This window comes from Littorina saxatilis, linkage group LG1, assembly GCF_037325665.1.
Source record: "Littorina saxatilis isolate snail1 linkage group LG1, US_GU_Lsax_2.0, whole genome shotgun sequence".
In the NCBI taxonomy this organism is placed as follows: domain Eukaryota; kingdom Metazoa; phylum Mollusca; class Gastropoda; order Littorinimorpha; family Littorinidae; genus Littorina; species Littorina saxatilis.
The window spans coordinates 55,148,322-55,168,173 of NC_090245.1; the positions used below are offsets into that span (position 1 = coordinate 55,148,322).

General features: G+C 38.9%; 2 protein-coding genes across 3 annotated transcripts in view; one reads left to right on the top strand and one right to left on the bottom strand.

Annotated features, from left to right (window-relative positions):
* LOC138974345 (uncharacterized) overlaps window positions 1-19,852 on the top strand; it is a 436,114-nt gene that overhangs the window by 377,946 nt on the left and 38,316 nt on the right. The gene's annotated exons all lie outside the window — the stretch shown is intronic.
* LOC138974284 (dehydrogenase/reductase SDR family member 1-like) lies at window positions 2,670-16,841 on the bottom strand. 2 transcript variants are annotated; one of them, XM_070347012.1, is made up of 10 exons: window positions 16,661-16,841; window positions 15,030-15,168; window positions 13,788-13,852; window positions 12,977-13,120; window positions 12,082-12,161; window positions 11,448-11,580; window positions 9,229-9,369; window positions 8,636-8,711; window positions 7,134-7,214; window positions 2,670-6,634 (listed from the first exon to the last, which is right to left on the bottom strand). In XM_070347012.1, exons 2-10 carry the CDS (start codon window positions 15,145-15,147, stop codon window positions 6,498-6,500), a joined length of 975 nt encoding a protein of 324 aa, XP_070203113.1. In that variant the 5' UTR covers window positions 15,148-15,168; window positions 16,661-16,841; the 3' UTR covers window positions 2,670-6,497. The 2 variants fall into 2 exon arrangements, with proteins under 2 accessions (XP_070203113.1, XP_070203108.1); XM_070347007.1 differs by having other exon boundaries at window positions 16,682-16,840.

Here is a 19,852-nt window from a genome sequence, read left to right on the forward strand (position 1 = left end):
GGAATTCGCGGTGCAACAGCCAGCCAGGCAGTCTGATAGAATAGTGCAAGGTCTCGGCCAACCAAGACTATGGCATACTCCTAGCAAAGCCGCCGAATGGTACTGTAAACCAAGAATAGTGACATAATTACGTCACGGTCGAAAGTCTTTGACGTCAATGCCTCCCTGTAGTCTTTTTCTCTCGCGGTGTGTGTGTGTGTGTGTGTGTGTGTGTGTTCATTTTGTGCACATGTGTTAGTGTTACTGTTTGTGTGTGTGTGTGTATGTGTGTGTTTGTGTGTGTGTGTGTGTGTGTGCGTGCATGAGTCTGTACTCGTGTGTGTGTGTGTGTGTGTGTGTGTGTGTAAGAAAGAAAGAGAGAGAGGGAGGGAGTGAGGGAGAGAGAGTGTGTGTGTGTGTGTGTGTGTGTGTGTGTGTGTGTGAATGTCTGAAGAGTACTCGGGTCCAGCGCGAGCGTTTTTTATCTGAAACTTCTTTACAATTTGTTCTAAAACGTGGGTGTCCTGTGGAGTTCTCGCACACACACATACACACACATGCAAGTACACAGAGAACATGTGTTTCCCATGACAAAGCCAAAAAAAAACAAGTCGCGTAAGGCGAAATTACTACATTTAGTCAAGCTGTGGAACTCGCAGAATGAAACTGAACGTAGTCCGCCACTAGTACAAAAGGCAGTGAAAGTGACGAGCCTGTTTGGCGCGGTAGCGATTGCGCTGTGCTTCATAGCACCATAGACCTATATCTAATATAGGTCCCTGATAGCACGCTTTACTGTACCTCTCTTCGTTTTAACTTTCTGAGCGTGTTTTTAATCTAAACATATCATATTTATATGTTTTTGGAATCAGGAACCGACAAGGAATAAGATGAAATAGTTTTTAAAACGATTTCGGAAATTTAATTTTGATCATAATTTTTATATTTTTAATTTTCAGAGCTTGTTTTTAATCCAAATATAACATATGTATATGTTTTTGGAATCAGAAAATGACGAAGAATAAGATGAAATTGTTTTTGGATCGTTTAATAAAAAAATAATTTTAATTACAAGTTTCCGATTTTTAATGACCAAACTCACTCATTAGTTTTTAAGCCACCAAGCTGAAATGCAATACCAAACCCCGGCCTTCGTCAAAGATTGCGTTGCCAAAATTTCAATACAAAAAGCCGGATATGACGTCATCAAAGGTATTTATCGAAAAAATGAAAAAAACGTCCGGGGATATCATACCCAGGAACTCTCATGTCAAATTTCATAAAGATCGGCCCAGTAGTTTAGTCTGAATCGCTCTACACACACACACAGACAGACACTCACACACACACACACACACACACACATACACCACGACCCTCGTCTCGATTCCCCCCTCTATGTTAAAACATTTAGTCAAGTTTTGACTAAATGTAAAAAAGAGGGTCGGAAGGTCGCACGGTTACTTTGTTTTTTGTTTGAATTTTTTTTTTTACACAGGCGCATATGTGGCTTTTATTGGTCGGAAATCTTGCAAGCTGTGCCCCTGAACCAGTGGATGTTGGAGAAGAGTAATTTACTTTCCTTGTAAAGTCTGAAAAAATTGAGGTTTGATATTTTTAATAAATGTCTTTATTTGAAGAGCCAGGGAATCGGAAACATTTAATTTATTTTTTCTTGGCCTTGCAGGATATGGGCTCTCGTATTATTAGGCTTTTGAGAAACCGACAGTATACATATGTTGTACCTGGCCCAGACTCTGTAGGATGCTTGTGATGACATCAAGTACTTTTTTCTTCCAGATTGTCACAGCATTTGAAGTAAACCTTGTTCTCAGCAAGCACACTGTTAGTTATTTTATGCTTTGCTAAGATTTATTATATGCGGTTCACCATCTTCAGTGATCATAAGGTAGTTTGTTTTTGATTTAGTGTTGGTCAGTTTAATGTGTGTGATGATTTTTGTTGTTGTTGGTGACTGCAGTGTAACAGTAAGTCATATCACGGTTAGGTTGAACTTTAGAGTTGTACACTTGGGGTCATTTTCCTACTGCAATTACAGCCTGTAAATTTGCAGAACTTAATTGCTCTTGTATCAAAAGTAATTTTATACTTACCATTCAAGTTAGGAAATGAACTGGACAGATGTGTTTTATTTATATATATGGGTTTTTAGAAGGAAATGGAGATCCGAGATCCGAGATAAATATGGAGTATTTCTTTGAACAAAAATACACTATTAAATGACCAAATTATATGCTCAATTTTAACGCTCATTCCGACAATGATAATTTCACAAGATTTGTGTGTGTGTGTGTGTGTGTGTGTGTTCATTTTGTGCACATGTGTTAGTGTTACTGTTTGTGTGTGTGTGTGTGTGTGTGTTTGTGTGTGCGTGCATGAGTCTGTACTCGTGTGTGTGTGTGTGTAAGAAAGAAAGAGAGAGAGGGAATGCTGAATTTCTGTTCATTTGTAGCTTAATGAATACCGATTTAAGCATTTATTTTACAATGTATGTGTATTGATTGCTTTTGTTAATTTTAAAGTTTGCTGTGAATAAATTAAGTTTGAAGGATAAGTTTTTATTATCAGTTTGTATCTTTCGGATGATTGAAAACATTAACAACAGTATTAATAACAAAAGGCAAACACACACAACACTCCCCACAGATGAAACACTTATTATAGGCACAACTGGTTGGCATCTTTAATAAATCAGTATCAGACAGACATTTAGTCTGCACAACATTTGCCATCATGTGCTAAAAAAAAAATGGCACAAAACTGCTAATATAAATATTACTCACATACGACTACAATGTACTTTGGATTGACCCACAAAACATGCATACAAAAATCGAACCACAAATAAAACACATAAGAAGCTAAAAGAGCCTTACAACACACAAAAATACACTGGGGTAAAATCCCATAACCATGATTGCCTTATTAATTAACTCATTGTCTCCCAGGTAGGGATATATCCGTACCCACTCATATGGCTCTATCTGACCTGGTACGGATATATATCCGTACACACAGTCGCTTGCTGTAACGTTGATCTAACGCCTGCATTCCAGCGTGTCCACAGTTTTTACACAGTTACTACAATTCTGAGTGACCTGCTGCAGCACAGCTAGTCTCGGCTAAAAAAAAACTTGGTCAACATAGGTGGGGTAGAAAGTGTTAAGACATGCCCAAAAGAATGCAGAGGAAACACAAAGTAAAACAACAATTGTGAATTTTCACAAGATAAAATTTTGACAAAAAATAAAATCTCACATTTAAATTTTTGTTTGTTTTTGTTTATTTGTTGCTTAACGTCCAGCCGACTACGCAGAGCCATATCAGGACGAGGAAGGGGGGGATGAAGGGGGCCACTTGTCAAGCGATTCCTGTTTACAAATGCACTAACCCATTACTTGTGTCCCAGCAGGCTTTAGTAAAACTAAATTAATACCTACTGGAAGATTACCAGTTTCTAGTATGTTAAAATAGGCTTAACCTATCTACTGCTGGACTTACATCAGAACACTAACAGATTAAACTATACATGAATCGCGAGACAAGCGGCAAGAGAAGAGATTTTTGGAAAAAATACAGGTGAATGAGCAAGAAGGCAGAAAAAAGAAAAGAATTCATGAAGAAAAAGAGAGCATGACAGGAAAGAGGAACCAAAAATCTACCTAACAGCAAACTAGAAAGCTCCTGCGGTTCCAAAAACAGGAGGGGCCTTTAATTTCATAACCGCAGTGCCCCACTGCGGGACACATTTAAATTCCACACATTACTTTTGGCTTTCATACAGCATTAACAAACCTTGTCACTATAAATGTCCATAAGAGCTAAATTGATAATAGAAAACTAGTACATATACATGCACTCACAACCAAACACTAACCCATAATATAGCAAAAAAAAGAGATTTAATTTTAAACAACAAAAACAAAATCAAAATAATCACACAAGTCAACAACCAGCAGAACTGTAAAAAATAAAAAAAAATAAAAAAAATAACAACCAGAAACAGCACCATTGAAAAAACACAAGACCAGTTGAACAATGATCGAAATATAACAATCAAGTAGGGAAATAATATTACTATGCAATGAAGCTTCTTATGCAGTGTGAAATGTTAAATTTCATACAAAAACTAATACTTTTGAAATCAGATATTTGGCTTTAGGAATGACTCCAGTTTTCAAACTTAAAAATGTTGTCTTGGATACATCAAGAAAGTACAATTTACAGATTTTGTTGGAGGGGGGTTAGTTACAAATACAAGAGAACGATCACATGTCACATTTTTCAAGCAAAAATGCACCCAAACTAACTGTTCTATTTCTATTATTATTCCTCCAGTGTAAAAGGTGTATACCAAGCACCTCAAAATAAATCTGAATTTCATCTGGGTAACACAATGTGCTTTCTTTTAGCAGCAAAAACTGCTGTTATGGACAGATACATTTTTCAATAAATACATGTACTAACAAACCATAATCCATACAGGAACTACATTTTCAATGTAAATGAACAATGCCTAACAACAGCATGATATACGGTTACAGTATATGCTCGGTGATTTACAATAAAATAATGAATGCCCATCTTTCTATTCAACTGGCATTCAAAACAGTCACAGAATGCCATGTCTTTTGCACACACAAAAAATCCAGGTAAACTGGTATTTCTCCTATCAGGTTACAAGTCAGTCATAATGAAAGTCAAACAGGAGAACAGATGAGCAAACCTGTGATTCTCTTTGGACACATGCATGGATGCTTGAATACAAAAACCAGAGGCCTCGCCAACTTTGTTAACACCCAGCTCCTCCATCACAGCCTCCACTCCCCCAACCCCTTCCCCCCAAATAAGTCAACAGCAAACCAAAACAAGTCGCGTAAGGCGAAAATACAACATTTAGTCAAGTAGCTGTCGAACTCACAGAATGAAACTGAACGCAATGCAATTTTTCAGCAAGACCGTATACTCGTAGCATTGTCAGTCCACCGCTCATGGCAAAGGCAGTGAAATTGACAAGAAGAGCGGTTTAGTAGTTGCGCTGAGAAGGATAGCACGCTTTTCTGTACCTCTCTTCGTTTTAACTTTCTGAGCGTGTTTTTAATCCAAACATATCATATCTATATGTTTTTGGAATCAGGAATCGACAAGGAATAAGATGAACGTGTTTTTAAATTGATTTCGACAATTTAATTTTGATAATAATTTTTATATTTTTAATTCTCAGAGCTTGTTTTTAATCCAAATATAACATATTTATATGTTTTTGGAATCAGAAAATGATGGAGAATAAGATGAACATAAATTTGGATCGTTTTATAAATTTTTTTTTTTTTTACAATTTTCAGATTTTTAATGACCAAAGTCATTAATTAATTTTTAAGCCACCAAGCTGAAATGCAATACCGAAGTCCGGGCTTCGTCGAAGATTACTTGACCAAAATTTCAACCAATTTGGTTGAAAAATGAGAGCATGACAGTGCCGCCTCAACTTTCACGAAAAGCCGGATATGACGTCATCAAAGACATTTATCAAAAAAATGAAAAAAACGTTCGGGGATATCATACCCAGGAACTCTCATGTCAAATTTCATAAAGATCGGTCTAGTAGTTTAGTCTGAATCGCTCTACACACACACACAGACACACACACACACACACCACGACCCTCGTCTCGATTCCCCCCTCTACGTTAAAACATTTAGTCAAAACTTGACTAAATGTAAAAAGCAAAAAACACCAGTCACAAAAGACAGCAACATGACCATTGTCACTTCTCCAGGCTCTTAATATTACAGCACACTGTTCTTGCTTTCAACCCTGACATGCAATGCAGATGAATTGGAATTGTTAAAATGAATCCTTGTCATGTTCACTTTTGAACATTGAAATACAATCAAGACATAAGGTCTGTACAGCTTAAGACTTTGTATACGGATAAAATATGCAAAAAAGCATGTATGATCTGCTGCCTTTTCCATGAGTGTCAGTACAAAAAAAACATACTCCCTTAGCAACTCCTCAATCATCTGTTACTCATTAGCCATTGTCCAAACATATCAAACAGGTAGCTGTAGAAAAGCAGAACTGAGAAAAAAAAACTAAACTGAAAAGGCTGAAATTAGAACAAAAGTTTCATGAAAGGACAGGTAACAATCTTAGTATGTGTGAAAGCACAGGTATCGTCTACACTATAGCTCCTTTTCCATTGGGAATCTGACAAGTCTTTGGTTTCTTAACAATAATGTACCAATCTGTCCAGAACATAGTACAGTACAGAACTGCAACAAAAATATCTTTCGATTAGTTTTCAGCCAAACACCAGCACTCAATCAGAGAGATTTTGATAAAAGTTTGAAAAAGCTTCATGAATTTCACAACATGAGAGAAAGTATCAAGAAAGTGATTTCAGCCATAGACAGCCTTAAGCAGTGAATTCTGATGAAATTCACGATGATATCGCAGTGGCAAATATGTAAAGACAGCAGCAGCAAAGATGTCTAGAACTTGTTTCCAGCCAAAGACAGCATCCAGCAAGGAATTCTGACGAAGCTTGGAATGATCTTCTTGAAGATGGGGCTCTTTGTGGTGAAACTCAGAGCAAAACCCAACTCACGCATGGAGGAACGACGTACTCCTGCAACATTCCAAAGTCAGAGATGTTTCTCCTTGTTAATCCGTTTCATGTCACACTGACAATACTCATCCGTTTTCTTCAACAAACAGTGTACATTCAAAATATTGCATGTATACTTTGATCTGCTCAAATCCTTTTGAAAGAAACTGTCGAAGACAACATAAGAACAGAACTTTCGTACTAGGCCCTGGTCCACGATTGGCAACAGTCCTGATGATGATAAACGAACAACTGAACATTCGAAATGAGAAAGTAACCACATAAAGCCAGCACACACTGGGTACTAACATATACAATTCCAAATCCTCTCAGTTGCTGACATGGAATTCTCAGTTGTTGAGATATTTCTCTTTCAATTTCATTTCATTAGTAAACTTCCATATCAGCTTTTCCTTCTACTCCCAGTTCCACAATTTCAGTAAGGCCCGCCAGACAATGGGAGGAATGAAAAAACAGTCATGACACACAAAGCAAACGAGCACCAGTAGCCAAATCTTACCGTCCACATCCACAAACCCATACTCATTGCCCAGGTCAGCTGCTATCAGGATGCGTCCTGTTTTCTTCATCACATTTGGGTCTGAAAAATAAACAATTAGTATTACTGACACAGCCAGAGACCCGAGGAATTAGTGGAGGACAGTTAATGTGCACATGCTATATGCCCCACAAGGAGAGTAGAGCAAGCAAGCAAGTCAAGCAAGTTAATGACACATCCTGCACGCACACACGCCCAAGCACTTATGCAAGCACACAATAGGTTAATTTAAAACAAAATCAAATTCAGAGAAAGACTCTGCAAGCCTCGACTGCATGAGTCCTACTTTTTTTCTTGCAAAATTATGTGACACTATCAAAAGTTGGTCACCAAAAAATATAAATACAATTTTATAATCTGTATCTCTTCATGCTTTTGGCGATATAATACAGTACATTATATTCTGTTTCACACAGACAAGTTCACATGATTTACTATGCAAATAACATGCTACTCAGGAGACAAACTTTTGGCACAGGTTCATTGAAAGACTCTTTGTTCTGAGTACGCCTAGACCAGAAAAAGGGTTTATCCTACATACGTGAGAGAGACACTCGTGAGATAATAATCGTTCAAATCACACGTGTGTATAACATGTAAATGAGGTCATGTCAAGCAAGTCTGGCAGGGATCTGTTTTTCCACTGCTTATGATGCCAAAGTCACCGAGACAAACGTCATCATAGAAAACAAAAAATGCGCTCGCTAATTACCCTCGATGAATTTTTAGAACTAAGACGCCCGCCACACTTTGAGAGTGACGTTTCTTTGCTTTGACGTAATAGATTGCACGAGGCTTTAGAAGAGATCGAGGTTCCAAAACAAGCGTCTTCAATTTAGCTGCCTTGACTGCAGGACATTTTCAGTAAAATACACGTAAGTACAGTATGTAGGATAAACAGAATACTACATGGCTTGCTGTTTCGTACCAGATTTACACTCGATGCTTTTTCAAATAGTGATCAGCTCGCTTTCGCTCGCAGTTCAATATTTAAAAAAACAACTCGTGTAAATCTGGTACAACACAGCAAGCCATGTAGTATTCTCTATTTGTATATGAACAGGACTCCACTATAAGACCATGTTGTAACACAAAATACATCTAATCTAATAACAAATCCAACGTTCCAAAATTCAGAATAAAAAAACAAGAAAGGTAAGTTATTAGAACGTTTAATTTGTGACAAAACGTTACAGTCACTAATCTTCAACCCAGCGGTCTTTTAGACGGACAGACAGACAAATATTTATAACACAGAAAATAAACTTATCTGACAAATTGCAAAGCCAGTACTGGACAATTTGTCAGATAAGTTTCTTTTCTGTATTATAAGTGTTTGTCTGTCTGTCCACCTAAAAACCGCTGGGTCGGAGATCAGTGACTGTAGCGCTTTGCTTTGTCAATAATAAAACGTTTCAATAACAAAATAATCTGAAAACTAAGACAAAACGCCCAAAACATACCTGCTGCAAGATGAGTGACTGCTAGTCCTGCATACTCCGGGGTTTCTCCTGAAGTGAAGGCTTCCTCCAAAATTTTCTGACACAAACAGGGAAGACCAGTTCATAGGTAAGCATATATGTGTGCAGGATGAAAACATTTTATTTGCAAAAACAGTATGGTGCTGGAAGAGAGGTGCAAAAGTCACAAAACATCAGAAATTTGACTGCTTAACACCTGATCATTGTCTGTAGACATGAAAGCACACACGAATGACACATTTAATCTTCCGTATTTGTGTTGTATGTCCTTTGTATGACCACTAGGGCTTAATTGTCCTCGTGCACGTTCGTCCTTGTACATGTTTGTCCCTGTGCATGTTTGTCCCTGTGCATGTTTGTCCCTGGCTATGTCTTTCTTGGTGCACATCTGTCAGCTCCATCTGTTCTAGTAATTAAGTGTCTCAGGTGATCTGTTGAAACGTCTCAAGCTCTATTTCTTCTACTGTCTCAGGCTGTATTCTAGAGTCAAGTCTCAAGCTGTCTGACTTCCTATACAGCTGTCTTGTCTGTCACTATTAGTAAATGCATGTCTGTCAAAATGAAAATCAACTCACCACATCTTTACCCTCTCCAAAGCCTTTCTCGTTTATGATATGTATTAAATTCTCAGTGCGTACAGCTCCTGGCCAGAGGCTGACGAAAGCCACGTTGTGCTTCTTCAGCTCTATGGCACAGTCCACCGCCATCCTGTCACACTGAAATACCAGCACAGCCAGCCTTCATTTTTTCATAGGTCTAACATCTTAAACATGTGAAATTCTTGCTTTATTCTCTCCCTACCAACAATGTAACCAACCTCCCCCCCCCCATGTAGAATTGTCATGTGGAAACCACTTCGCTTATGCCACAATAATTTCTGAAAGAAAGGTGAGAAAGAATTCACCACAAAGAAAACTAATACACAAAAACCCAAAACCTTCCATTAAACAAATGGAAAAATAGTTTAAAAAACCCAAGAGCAAGTAAGCAAGAGTTGTGCACAACTAATCTCCTTGCGTTTTAAGCACATTTATTCCCCCCTCTGCTTCTTTACCTCTGTAAACTTGTAGAGCTAGTTATTTTTCGATAATGACCCAGCAACCAAACAAATAACGACCCAGCAACAGCCTGAATCCTCGATAGTGCAATGGGTTGAGAAGTTGTTCTGTTTCGGTACTACTTTTTGCGACTGAAAAGTTCCGAACGCTCTAATGTACGAAGTATACATCTCTGGAGCAAACAATACAAACATACCGCATTTAAATTAACAACTACAGGCCTGAACACATGAATCTCCATATAAAATCCATGAGTTCGGTTGTTTTCTGAATCTAGATCTGCCGTGCTCAAACGTTCATCACAAGCAATTTCACAAGGCAAGTAACTCATACTTTGTCTAGCAACAAGAGTAGTTCCCCTTCTTTTCACTCAGTTTCTTCGACAACAGACTGCAATCCGACGGTCAGTTTTCAACAATATTTCATTTAATAAACAGATCACACGCAACCAAATGCACACATCTCATCAATTTAAACAACATAAAGCGGTTTCATACACTATTTTTCCCAGAAAACTGAACTTCATACAGTTTTTAACGTTGGAACACGGGTGCAAAAGTTCGTCTGCTAGTCCCATTTGACGAAAGAACATTATCCTAAGCGATACCAAAACATATACAGAACACACAATATCTGCCTTTGCCGCCACAGCAGAATAACAGCATATCTGTGTACTTGATTTTAGTCCAAAATAGGAAAACTGACAAGAAGTGTTAACAGAATGGAATGATTTGCACGGAACTATACAACCGCGCATTAATCGATCGCCTGCGCAGGTTGACTGGTTGAGTGAATAGGATTTGATCAAACTTTCGCAAAAAACCTCCTCTTTTCTTTGAATAACTGAAGAAAGGAGGAATAAAGAGGTTACACACCTCGTCTCAGTGATTATAAAAAATAATGGTCTCAGTTCGCGGTCATGAAAAAGCTCGCTAAAGCTCGCATTTTTCATGATCCGCTAACTTCGACCATTATTTTTAATAATCACTGAGACTCGGCATGTAACCTCTACATATATTATAGCAGATGGAGAATGTCAACAATCTTTTTTTGTTCCATCTGAGTCTTTCGTCTCATAGCAAATGCTAGGAAACTGGTTTCTCGATACCCTTGCTCACAGCTGATTGGCATTCTAACGGCTTTTCCCCCTTTGCATATTTGATCTTACCCCTTCTTTGAACAACACCAATCAATTCTCCCCCCACCCCCTTCCCATGTAAAATCTTCCTGTCGGGCCCTGCAAAAAACCCTCTTATGTCAGCAGAATATTTCACTGGAAATCATTATGCTTACAGCACAATAATTTCTGTCACTGACAAATCTTAATATCTCACTCTGACTGCTTTCCCCAGACCTGGGAACCCCTGTTTTGCATTTGGAGTATTTTCAAACAAACTTGGTGTATTTTTAAAAACATGAGCGTACTCCACACACCATTTGAACATCCATGTTTCAAACATGCATCACACCCATCCGTCGCACCGTTAATTAAGTTTACCAATACGTTTAAAACAAATGCTTCTTTCAATGTTTTTTGACAAAAACTGTAATCATGTGTGAAAATACTGGAACGGCTTCGGGATGCGCTTGTAAAGAAAAGTAGTCCAGGAAATGTTCTCGTATTTTTTTTAAAACTGACCATAATGATCGTATTCTCGACAATCATGCATACAAAATGTGGCGAAATCGTATGAGTTCCCAGGTATGTTTCCCCCCTTTGCATATGGGATTCTTACCCCTTCTTTGCCTACGCCATAAGCCACATTGAAGAGGTAAGAGAGACCCCCAGCCGAAGACACATTGACGATGAGACCTCTCTTCCTTGGCACCATTAGCTTAGCAGCGTACACCGAGCAAATGTAGTGGTTCCTAAAAGGGAAAAACATCTTGAAGACCATTTTGATTGTTTGGTATGCACACGAGCAAAACAGATAAAATCTAATGAGCAAACACCTCAAAGTGGGGTCACAAACGCAGTTGTTCAGCCCAGAAAGGTGGTTTATCAGTCAAAAACTATTCCTTTCTGGTGTCCTTTACTTGCACACATGCACACACTTACTTACACACACACACACACCATGTATGTGGTTGTTTTATGATCAAACTGACCATGAGCAGGTTGACGAACAAAGCTACAACAACACCAGACTGACTGCAAGCATAGATTAAGTAGTCAGTGGTTCATTAAGGAGACCTCGCGTGTACTAAACACATTATCAATATAATTTCATATGAATAAACAGGATGTATATAACCCAAAGACTGCATGTCCACAAAGACGGACCAAACAGACCAGATATGGTGTGTGTGTCTGGCTGAGCATGTGCGGGAGTGTGTGTGTGTGTTCATTCCACTTAATGTGTGTCTTACCTGAGTCCCACCACGTTTATTTCATCCCATACCCCAGGATCCTGTTCCCAAAAGGGCTTTTTGTAGGCATTAGCAATGGCCTGCAAAACATCAAACTCACTTTGCAAAACATAACAATTTCATAACTGGCAAGTCAACTTAGTAGTGCTGGATGCTACAGCAGCACACACAAAAATAAACAATCCAACTAGCCAGACATTCAAACAGGCAAAAAAGGGGTAACACAAAAGACAGACACAAACTTTAAAGTCAAAGTCAAGCAAACTGGTGTGCTGTACACAAAATTAACCTAGTCAGATTCCAGGGCTGAAGCGACACCGAGTGCAATCCAAATCGGTGGTACGCAACCGCGGGGTGGGATTGGTTAAAACTGGGATTTGTTGTGATTTCAAACAATCAGATCCCGCAGCTTGTTCCCATCCAGTTGGACGGCACCAAGTTTTGCTTTGTTTACCTCAGCCTTGGTTACAAAGAAATTCTTTTGTCATAAGACCTCCTGCATGACAATGCTATCAGACGAATAGGGGTTTAAATAATGCGCAAGGTCATAAAATTATGCATCAGGCATGGGAATTCCAAAATAGAAAGAACTCTGAAAATAGGCCAAGATCCAGGGGCCGCCTAGGCCCCGGCGGGGTACGGGGGCAGAGCGAAGCCCCCCGGAAGGATAACGAATTTTAGCATTTTAGACCAATATTTTGATAGTTCTTGTGTAAGCAAATAATGGATTGCCGCAAACAATTTTTTATTTTTGCTGAAACGTAATTTCTTTTTCGCGGAAATCCGCGATTACGCAGACAATTCCAATGCCTGATGCATCAGTAACCAAAGACTGAGGCCTGAGTGACAACACTGCTATCTCTTAGAACACACTAGATTGCAGGCCTACACACACCTGTACTCCACTATAAGCATTGTTGACCAAGACGTCCAGTTGTCCATCTTGATCACGAGACACACGGTCAAACAGCGCCTTGATGTCGTTGTCTTTGCTGTGGTCACACTGAACTGGTATGCAGTCACCTCCTTTCTTCTTTACCTTGAAAAAAAAACACCCACAGACACATCCAAAGACATTTGATAAGCCAAACATTGAAGCCTCAATTGTTGATCTTTCACATACAGGGGAGTCTTTGGCTGTCGACTTTCTAGTTTGCCTTTTTGTCTACAACTTCAACAAAAAATGTTGTAAGTGAAGAACAGTGGTGAGACACAGTGACCTGCATCACGTCTTATTCAGATAAAACCTACCATATATTGTATAAGTGAACACAAAACACATGGTGCAGATCGATTTCAGAAAAGTGTCATTGACCGAGACATTTGAGAGTTTAATGACTATCTGTCTCACATATATATATATACAATTTTCTAGGCCGCTCCTACATGTACTAATTGCAAGAAAAAACCTAATTTTTGTTTGAGGTAAAAACATGTTGTTCCCTCACTTTAGCAATGATCATGCATCACACTAGCTAACAGTTACAAGAGTACATAAAGTAGCTGCTATTCACTGACCAATTCTTTTAAATCCCAATGTCATTCCTCATCCTCTCCTGTCCCAATATAACACAATCTCAAAAAAAGAAACTGGATGGAAGTATCTGCAACTTATTCAATCACTGTCGAATGTGCACAAAAAACATACGCTTGCGCATACTCATTTCCACATCCACAAACATGCACATGGAGTGACACACACTTACCTCCGACGCTGTCTCCTCCAAACTCCCGCCTACTGGATCCCCTTCTCTTTTCTTCAGTGTCCTCCCTGCACACCACAAGAGTCAACAGCTATGTGGCTAGAGGACTGGGTGGCCGAGTGGTAACGCACTTGCGCTCGGAAGCAAGAGGTTGCAAGTTCGACCCTGGGTCAGGGCGTTAGCAATTTTCTCCCCCCTTTCCTAACCTAGGTGGTGGGTTCAAGTGCTAGTCTTTCGGATGAGACGAAAAACAGAGGTCCCTTCATGTACACTACATTGGGGTGTGCACGTTAAAGATCCCACGATTGACAAAAGGGTCTTTCCTGGCAAAATTGTATAGGCATAGATAAAAATGTCCACCAAAATACCCGTGTGACTTGGAATAATAGGCCGTGAAAAGTAGGATATGCGCGGAAATGGCTGGGATCTGCTGGCCGATGTGAATGCGTGATGTATTGTGTAAAAAAATTCCATCTCACACGGCATAAATAAATCCCTGCGCCTTGAATATGTGCGCGATATAAATTGCATAAAATAAAAATAAAAAAATAAAAAAATAAATCCCTGCGCTTAGAACTGTACCCACGGAATACGCACGATATAAGCCTCATATTGATTGATTGATTGATAGATGTACAACTTCAATAAACTTTAAAAAAAATGTTTGACCAGGTGGGTAGATTTTGTTTGCTTAAATAACGTGCGCCACACACAAGACAGAAGTCGCACCACAGGCTTAATGTCTCACCCAGTCACATTATTCTGACACCGGACCAACCAGTCCTAGCACTAACCCCATAATGCCAGACGCCAGGCGAAGCAGCCACTAGATTGCCAATTTTAAAGTCTTGGGTATGACCCGGCCGGGGTTCGAACCCACGACCTCCCGATCATGGGGCGGACGCCTTACCACTAGGCCAACCGTGCCGGTAGGTGGGTAGATAACGTTATCCTTTCCATGCCTTGACTTTTGGGTTTCATTACAAAACAGTACATTACTTTTTTCTTTCTGACCTGGCATTGACACACTTTCATTAAACTGTTATACAGTGGAGCCCCTCTTTTAGTTTTAAGAGACCCCCCCCCCCTCTTTTTTTTTGGTCTGCTTTGACAAATTTGTAGACAACAGGGATGAAAAAATATGACAACAAATGGAAGTCGAGACACATTGCACATCTCTCCATCTGAAATGGAAGTTTATGTTTGTTTTTCTCTCTAATTATGATGCAGCTTTTTGCTGCTTACCTGTGATGTAGACAGTAGCTCCAGCTGCCCCAAGCTGCAAGGCAATGCCTTTACCAATACCACGTGTTGCCCCAGTGACGATGCACACTTTTCCTGCCAGTGGTTTTAATGAAGCCATGCCTTGGTGTTAACTGTGCACCTGAGATATTCAAAAACAAAGCACATTTTGCTAGTCTGAAACCATGCACCTGTTGTTTTATATGCTACTAGCTGTAGCCGTTTTGTCTCTTCTGAAAACCTTTACAGTAATTTCCTGGAACCGTCCTTGATGAATGATTATTTCCTTATTTTATCATCAACATTAATACGCTTATTACGTGTGTTTTATCACACACACATGCACACATACACACACTGCATAGGCACACACACACACAAACACACATATGCCTGCACACAAACACACACAGGCATGCCTACACACATGCATGCACGCACGCACGCACACACAGACATACTCACCCGCATGCGCTCTGGCACACCAGAGAAAGGGAGAGACAGACAGACAAAAATAGGAGAAGCAGCAGACACACAGATAAACAACTATGCAAATACTCTTTCTCCTGCACTCATCCATACATATAAAATTACGCATTGACATGCACGCACGCGCACACACAAATACACACACTGTCAACCATGCACAGACAGGAAAACGCATACACGTACAGAGAAGTAAAGATTCCTGCCAAGCCTTGAGTGACCAAGACTTGTCCACCTGAACCTCAGCACATGCCAATGATGCCACTAAAATCATATGACGCAGTGAAAGACAGTGACCTAATCAAATTGAGGACACAGTAAGGACACCTGAGCCAAGATTGGCGAGCCCAGACTGGCAGATTCTTCGATAACTCATAGGATATCTGCTGATTTTTGTGCCGTTATTAACGATTCTTTTCACACAAAAATTCTCAAAAAGTACCCTATGACACGACTCGAATGGCAACGAACATACTCCGCCATTCCCGTCTAAATCGGTGCAACCGTTTCGGAGCCTATCGTCATCAGGCCTAAAAAAAAAATAGGTGTGGTTACGGTAACCCGACCTACCCTATTTTTGGGGGCCGACCCTATAACTTTTTATTACATTTGTCACAAAAATACCCAAAAAAAACCAAGTAAACGAGTGCAGAAAGCGCAATGAAAGCGAAAGCGCCCGAGTCGCACACTTATTTCCCTGTCAAGTAGGTTTAATTTGTACACATTAGAAGAAAAAAAGTTTTAAAAAAAAAAGTGATTGCCTACCTTCCTACCCTATTTTTTTGGCTATGTTACCGTAACCACACCTATTATTTTTTTTGGCCTCATACAAACACACACACATACACACACACTCAGACAGACACACAGAAACCAGATATAGATTAAGATATATCACATACCACAGGATTAATGCAAACTACTGTTCTGAATCTATTGATAAGATCTGGTAGTCTTCACAATCCAGTTCTGGTAGTAGGCGTAAAATGTAAGTTATGTAAAATTTGTGTAAGTTGTAACCATCCAAACTACAAGTTCAGTACTTGAGGCATCTGCACAATTTTAACTGCCTAACCGCATGCAACTTGCACATGGCCAGACAAATAAATGAACATGAAAGAATTCAACTTCAACACACAATAGCCTACCTAGTAATCTGCACTTCTTACTTTTGAACGCTGATGACAAAAGGCGAAGAATCGTCTCAATCGGACTTCGAACTTTCACTTTCAGTGTTCCACTTTTGTGCTTCGCAGTACTTTCGCAATCTGCCTCATGAGTTACTGCCCTTTCCAAGTTGCTCCCATCTTGAACACACGGCCAGTGCCGCGTGTTCAAGATGAGTTGCTCCGCGCATTTTGTAATCTTATCGTTCCATTGGCTAATCTGTCATTTCCGGGTAAAATTGACGCTGTAAACAAATTTGGTTGCCAAAGACAATGCAGCTCTTTATGTCGGAATTAAGCGGTTGGGCAGACCAGACATACATACATCTATGTCTCTGATGTATTCAAGAATCGTATGTTACCAAAGGTGTGGTGGAGTTATGGAAAAAAGAATGGGGAGGAGATTTGATTTTTTCAGAAAGTACTGCACACAGTAAAGGTCAGATTATATTAATTAGAAAGCAGTTTTCGTTCGCATGGAAGACCTTTACATTAAACGATAGGGTTATTGCAATAAGAATATCCATTGAGAATAGAGATGTATGTGTGTTTAATATATACGCACCCAGTGTAACAAAAGAGATCAAGGAATTTTTACATGATTTAGCTGTCAAAGTCAAAGAATGTGATTGTGAAAGGAAAATAGTCTGTGGAGATTTTAATGCCGTGTTGAATAATGAACTTGATATTATCAGTGGCCAAAAACACCAAGAGAGTTTGGTAAAAGCCTTTAACTCTTTTATAAATGATTGTGCTTTGAATGATATGTGGCGGATTTGCAACCCACAAGAAAAAGAATACACATGGTCAAAGGGAGGGGGTACATTTATTGCACGGCGACTGGATTACATGTTATTAAATGATAACGTAATTGACGAAGTGCTTGAATGCAATATATATTCACTACCTTCGACTGATCACAGGGGTGTTTATTTACAACTAAAATGTACTGATACATGCAGAGGTCCAGGGTACTGGAAATTTAACAACTCTCTATTAAAACAACAGGCATACGTTGATATTATGAATCAGACCATTGATAATTTTCTCTCTGAGCAGCCGACACAGCATGCGGGATTGAATTGGGAGTTACTAAAACTGGAAATTAAGGACATCTCTATGCAATACAGCAAGAAAAATGCCGTAAAAAAGAGAACAGACAAGATAACACTGCAACATGATTTAAATGTATGCGAATCACATTTAGCCAAAAACCCAGATGATAAAAACGCTATTTTTCGACGAGAAAAGTTAAAATTGAATTTGGAACTAATTGAAAAAACAGAATTGCACAGTGCCCAGACAAGATCACGAGTAAAATGGATCGAAGAAGGAGAAACAAATACAAAGTATTTTCTTAACTTAGAAAAATCACGTGCACATTCTAAATTAATGCCAAGATTAGAACTGGAGAATGGTGAAGTCATTACAGATCAATTTGATATACTGGAAGCTCAGAGAGAGTATTTTCAAACTCTTTATTCACGAAAATTACCTGATGAAAATTTAGACAATAATATTACATCCTTTTTGCAAGATTGCGATGTTCCTCAGTTAAGTGATGAGGAGAAGGCAAAGTGTGAAGGAAATGTAACGGTTGAAGAGGCATCATCGGCACTTAAATTGATGAAAAATGGTTCCTCACCAGGCATGGACGGCCTTACCACAGAATTTATTAAGTTTTTTTGGTCAAAGTTAAGAATTCTTATTGTTGATTCATTTAACAAATCATTTGAGAATGGAAGTCTGTCCTTCACCCAAGCATCGGCGGTTATTACCCTGATCCACAAAGGGAAAGACTTATCAAAACACAGTTTATCAAACTGGAGACCAATTTCTTTGACAAATACAGACTATAAGATTTTAGCTAAATGTTTAGCAAATAGGCTAAGCCCAGTTATTCAAAACATAGTACACGAAGATCAAGTTGGTTTTATTAAAGGTAGAAACGTCTCTCATACGCTGAGAACAATAGATGATGTTATTGAACACTTTAGATTACAAGAAAAACCTGGTTTGGTACTTGCTTTAGATTTCAAAAAAGCATTTGACAGTATATCGAAAGAGTTTATGTTATATGCCTTTAAGAGATACGGATTTGGAACAGATTTTTTACGTTGGGTAGAAGTATTGTTCAGTAGCACAAGAAGCTGCATTGGATACAACGGTTGGCTCTCAAGTGATTTTGAAGTCAGCTGTGGGGTGCGACAAGGTTGTCCTTTCTCACCACTGGCTTTTGTTATTGGAATTGAGCTGCTTGCAACCCGATTTCGAAAAGGTTTTGAAGTAAAAGGTTTGGAAATTGAAACTGACGATTCAGAAGAAGTGCATATGTTTAAAAAGATTTTGAAGGCACTTCTGTATGCCGATGATGTTACCATGTTTCTGCGTGATAAAGATGACATTAAAGTTGTTTTGGGGATATTAGACGAGTTTACAATTATATCCGGTTTGAAGATAAATAGAGTAAAATCAGAAGCAATGTGGATTGGATCAAAACGGAATAGCAACGAGGGAGGATACGGATTAAGATGGGTTAAACAAATGAAGATTCTGGGAATATATTTTTGCAATACATCCAGTGCCTCCCTCGTGGATGAAAACTGGACACAACGAATTAAGAGTATTAAGCAGGTGATTTTAAACTGGGAAAAACGGAATCTTGGCATATTTGGTAAAATGTGCGTAATAAAAAGTTTTTTGATTTCTCAGCTCGTTTATGTTATGCAGGCAATATGCATCCCTGAACCTGTGTTGAAAGAAATTAATACGTTATTGTTTCGTTTTCTTTGGAGGAAAATTAATTGTAACAAGAAAGCGTTTGAGAAAGTGAAGAGAAGTGTTATGTGCAGTGGAATAGGAACAGGAGGAATCCAAATGATTGACATGCAAATATTGCAAGAATCTATTCTGTGCGGCTGGCTTGCTCAGCTCTCGAATATGAATAACAATAGTACATGGACTTGGATTCCTAGATTATATTTCCGTAATTTTGGAACAGATTTATCATGTTTTAATTCAATTATTGGTCCTAAAAAGTTTAAAGGGTTAGATAGTCTTCAGTCCTCCTTCTGGAGCAAAGTACTGCGAGTCTGGTTGGAACATAATACACTGCACTCTTCGTCATCTCTGAAGATGGCATGCATATGGAATAATATCGATATAAAATATCAA

Coding starts and splice junctions, on each gene's coding strand:
- LOC138974284 (XM_070347012.1), bottom strand. CDS start 15,147: ATGGCTTCATTAAAACCACTGGCAGGAAAAGTGTGCATCGTCACTGGG. Junction 13,853..15,029: donor AGCTACTGTCTACATCACAG/GTAAGCAGCAAA, acceptor TGTGGTGTGCAG/GGAGGACACTGAAGAAAAGA. Junction 8,712..9,228: donor TTGGAGAGGGTAAAGATGTG/GTGAGTTGATTT, acceptor TGTTTGTGTCAG/AAAATTTTGGAGGAAGCCTT.